This window comes from Zootoca vivipara, chromosome 9 (assembly GCF_963506605.1).
Source record: "Zootoca vivipara chromosome 9, rZooViv1.1, whole genome shotgun sequence".
Taxonomy (NCBI): Eukaryota; Metazoa; Chordata; class Lepidosauria; order Squamata; family Lacertidae; genus Zootoca; species Zootoca vivipara.
The window spans coordinates 10645234-10649448 of record NC_083284.1 but is presented as its reverse complement, the minus strand read 5'-3'; the positions used below and the strand labels follow the sequence as shown (position 1 = coordinate 10649448).

At 57.1% G+C, this 4215-nt stretch overlaps 1 protein-coding gene across 1 annotated transcript; it reads left to right on the top strand.

Annotated features, from left to right (window-relative positions):
* The first annotated feature begins 425 nt into the window (after positions 1–425).
* SOWAHB (sosondowah ankyrin repeat domain family member B) lies at positions 426–4013 on the top strand. Its single transcript, XM_035111969.2, has one exon. The coding sequence runs from the start codon at positions 628–630 to the stop codon at positions 2662–2664; it is 2037 nt and encodes a 678-aa protein (XP_034967860.2). The 5' UTR covers positions 426–627; the 3' UTR covers positions 2665–4013.
* The last annotated feature ends 202 nt before the right edge of the window (positions 4014–4215 follow it).

The window sequence follows — 4215 nt, the reverse complement described above, 5'->3', positions numbered from 1 at the left end:
TATGCAGTGTTGTTTTTTCCTTAATGCACTTCACTAAGGAAAAAGTAATGCAATTTCTGAACACACACACTTCCACAGCCGCCCACAAATACAATACGAAAGTGAAGCTGTAAGGTGTGCCCCCCCCATGGTAACGTAATGCACCTGAGGGTAAGATACTAACAGTTCTCTCTTGGAACTCTTCCTGGGCCTCACCTCCGCAGACACACTTTCCTTGACCTCCGCTTGGGAATATCTCCAAAACAGGTCAGGCTGATTTGCAAAGAAAGCAAGAGGAAGAAGTTTAGTTGCCAAGGATGGGGGGAAAGAGCAGAAGGGGCGGGGCCAAGGCACGGGAGGGGAGGAGCCACGAGGTGGGGACGTGGGCGGGGCTACGGAGCCCAGGTGAAACTGACTCCGGGAAGAAGTTTCATCCTGGGCGCCGCCCCGGGGAGAGCGCGCGTGTGCGGCGGTTTCTGTTCCCGAATGCCTCGGGCGTGCGGAGCCGCGGCGGGGCTGGGGAGGAGATAAGCTTGGCGAGGTGGAGCATGGCCGGATGGAGGAGGAAGCAGCGGCAGCAGCAGCAGCGAGAGCCGTGCGCGCTGGGCCCGCGGAGGTGATCCGTGCGCCCGGGATTTCGAGGTCATCATGGCCAAAGAGCTGAGCCAAGCCGAGGTGCTGGACTTCCTCTGCCAGGCCGGGGGGACCGTGGCCAACGCCGCCTTGCTGAGCCACTTCAGGCTCTTCTTGCGGGACCCCGACGCGTCTCCGGCTCAGCTGCAGCGCCGCCGAGAGCTCTTCAAGGGCTTCGTCAACTCCGTGGCCACCGTGAAGCAGGACGAGCCGCCGGGCGCCGCCAAGTACGTGGTGCTCAGGAAACGCTACCGAGAGCTGGTGGGAGAGGAACCCAGGGCACCTGCCGACGATGCCGCCCACAGCCAAGCCGCCAAGCCGCCGCCACCGCATCTGGAAGTAGAAATCGGCCGGGGGGCGCTGCAGGGCCAGGCCGGGGCGCAGCGCGCGCGCAGGGCGCACGGCGAGGAGCCTCCCCGGCGCCAGGTGGAAGAGGAGCGCGCCGGCCCAGGTTCGGCCCACCAGCTCAGGACTTTCCCGGAGCCTCGCAGGTGCCCCCCGGGGGGGCTGGGAGGGCGAACGGGGGCGCTGTTTCCGCCAAACACCGCGCTAGGCGGCCGGAGAAGCCCCTCGGAGCCGTGCGCCCTGCTTGGAACGGAGCAGCACAGCCAAAGGGAGCCCCGTCAGGCTCTTCGGGGAGACCCTCCGCTCCTGCTAGGCGGGGCGCCGCAGACAAATGGCCCCTATTTACCCGTCGGGAAAATGGTCGCGCCTCCAAGTGCCGCCAGCCCCCAGCAAAGGATCCGCGAGTGGGTGGAGAGGGCGCATGCTGTTACGCACCAGTCCGCCCTGCCTGACCCCCTTCTGCAGCGTGAAGAAGGGTCCTCCTGGCCAACCCGGCCGTCGCCCCCCAGCTCGGTGCGGAGCGCCTGCCTTTCTCAGGATTCCTTGCCCGGGCTGGGTGCCCGGCGGGACCCTGCGCCCGTCTTCCGGAGCATCCGGTGCCAGCTCTCCCTGCAGGACCTGGAGGACTTTATCGAGAAGGCGAGCTCGGCGAGCGAAGACGGCAGCAGCGCCAGCGGAGGCAGCGACTCCTACCGGCCTGAAGGGCGCGCCGGCGTCCTTCACCAGCCCTTCCCTGCGAGGCAGAACGGACACGGCGGTAATTCAACAGGGACAACCCGGGCCTCGCCAGAAAGCATCTGCTACAGACCCCACGGAAATGACTTGGCCAAGGATGGCGCCCTGCCAGATCACCTCGCCTTGCTGAACCGGGTGGTGAGCAGAGCTGCCTCCTGGGACAAGCTGTGGGACGCAGACTCCCAGAAACCTGGCAAAGAGCCACCCAACCCCTGGAAAGTGACCAGGCTGTCTCCCTCTCCCCTGGAGACCCCCCTGAGCCCACGCCTAGTCCAGAGGCAAGGATGCTCAGCCACTTCTCCTGACCTGCAAGGGCTGGGCCCAGATGCGGATGCTCAGAGCGAAGGCAGGTCTTCCTCTGTGCCCTTGGAACCCCGAGAGCATGCCTGGCTGGTGAAAGTAGCCACCGGTTCATGGATGCAGGCCAGGGCGCTCTTCCTGGAAGACCCCCACCTGGCCACCCGCAAAGATTTCATCATGGGCTACACTGTGCTCCACTGGCTGGCCAAGCATGGGAACGTGCAAGTGATGCAGGACTTTGTCGCCGGCGCCAGGAAAGCCGGCGTGGACCTTGACGTGGACGCCAAGTCCGGCTGCGGGTACACCCCTCTGCACCTGGCTGCCATGCACGGCCACCAGCTGGTCGTCAAGCTGCTGGTGCAGAAGCTGCGGTGCAGCACGCAGGTGCGCGACAGCAGCGGCAAGAGGCCCTGGCAGTACCTGAGCAGCGCCACCTCGGGGGAGGTGTGGCAGCTCCTGGAGGCTCCTCAGGGCAAGACCATCTTCCCGGCCCACCCCATAGCCAGGAGCTTCACCTCGCTCGGTGCAAAAAAGGGCAAGAGCCCAGAGCTGGGCAGGAAAGTCAGCAGGAAGACTTCCTTGGCAGCGTACTTGAAACCTCAGCATATCAAGTGGAAAATGGGGAGCAGGTTCCACCTGCTGCAGGAGAGGGAGGAGGAATACAGCGACTGAGGACCACGGGGGGGATGCTCTCTGCTAAACACCACTGGAGAGGGTGTCACAGGACAGATTCCCAAGGGTTTTGCCTGCAATGTGGTTGGATTTGGCAAGGGACAAGAGGAGAGCACAATTGAGCACTTTATCCATATTTATTTTAATTGATTTTATTTTTTCCAGTTATCCTAGGCAGGTAGGTGCTTCTGCCGGGGTCAATTGATGGAGAAGTCTTGCAGTATCCACTACTTCCAGTTTTGTTGCTCTGTGCCCCATCGCAGAGAAACTATGTTTTTAACCATGTTCTTATTAGTGCTCCATCTTTAGAGTCGGGCGTGGGAGAATGTACTCTGTTTGGATGCTGGTGGGGACAGCTTAGGCCTCTTAAGAATGCTTGTATGGAAGGGTGAACCAAGCAGCTAAGAATCTCAAACCCATTTTTAACTCCCCCTCCAAAGAGAGCTTTTTTGTATGCAGGAGAGCTTTTAATATGTAGGCGCTTGGGGAACTGGGGCTGGTGGGATTTTAGCCGAAACCACCATAATAACAGTATTCAGGATGCCACTTGGGGTGAAGGTGGCCAGGCTTTTGAACTGGGGTGTCATTTGCCCTGCAACAGCCGCAATTAATTGTTTGCCTTCAGGAATAGGTTGTGAATGAGACAGACAGACTGGGGACTCCTTTTTAATTAAGCTGGGATCACCTTGTGGAGGAATTTAAACCTAAGGAAAACAATGACAACAAAATTGTGGAGTGGGGTTGAAGTGTTATCTCAAATACTGGGTTAATGAAATGAAATCCTTTCCCTCTATGGCCACCCCAAAGCACAGAGCTGAAAAGAAAACAATCAACAAAACCTCGGAATTTATTTTACTATGTTATTTTTAAAAACCTGTTAATAAATTTATTTTATTTTCCTTTGCTCCTTGACATATATTCAATATCATTTGGCCTGTGTTAGACATATTGTTTATGTCAATGTTGCTGGAATGCTGGGTGGCAGTGGGCTTCCTTTTTTTAATCCACTTTTTTGTTGAACAAACCTCGGTTACAGCTCATGGCAAGCGAGGGAAAGAAATTACCTGTGAGCTTAACTTGTTTTGGGCAGCGTGCTAAGTCATACCTTGGTTTAACTCAGTGTGAGACAGCAGCAAAAAGAACCGGGGAGATGCACAGTGTCTTCAAGTCCCACATGGGTCTTGCTAAGGCAGCTTTGAGCTTATTGTGTTGTCCTCACAATATTGGACGACATCATGGATGGTGCAATATAGTTTTAACTCTGTCTAAAGCAGCTGTAAGTATATGTCTTCACACAGTGCATACAGAATTTGTTTCCCAAAGCGGTAGTGATGGGTACCAACTTGGGTGCCTTTAAAATAGGTAAAGGTAAAGTGACCCCTGACCGTTAGATCCAGTCATGAACGACTCTGGGGTGTCGGTGCTCATCTCACTTTACTGGCCGAGGGAGCCGGCGTACAGCTTCCTGGTCATGTGGCCAGCATGACTAATCCGCTTCTGGCGAACCAGAGCAGCACATGGAAACACCATTTACCTTCCCGCTGTAGCGGT

Bases quoted from the DNA above. Each gene is read 5' to 3' on its own strand.
- SOWAHB (XM_035111969.2), top strand. From the start codon at position 628: ATGGCCAAAGAGCTGAGCCAAGCCGAGGTGCTGGACTTCCTCTGCCAG.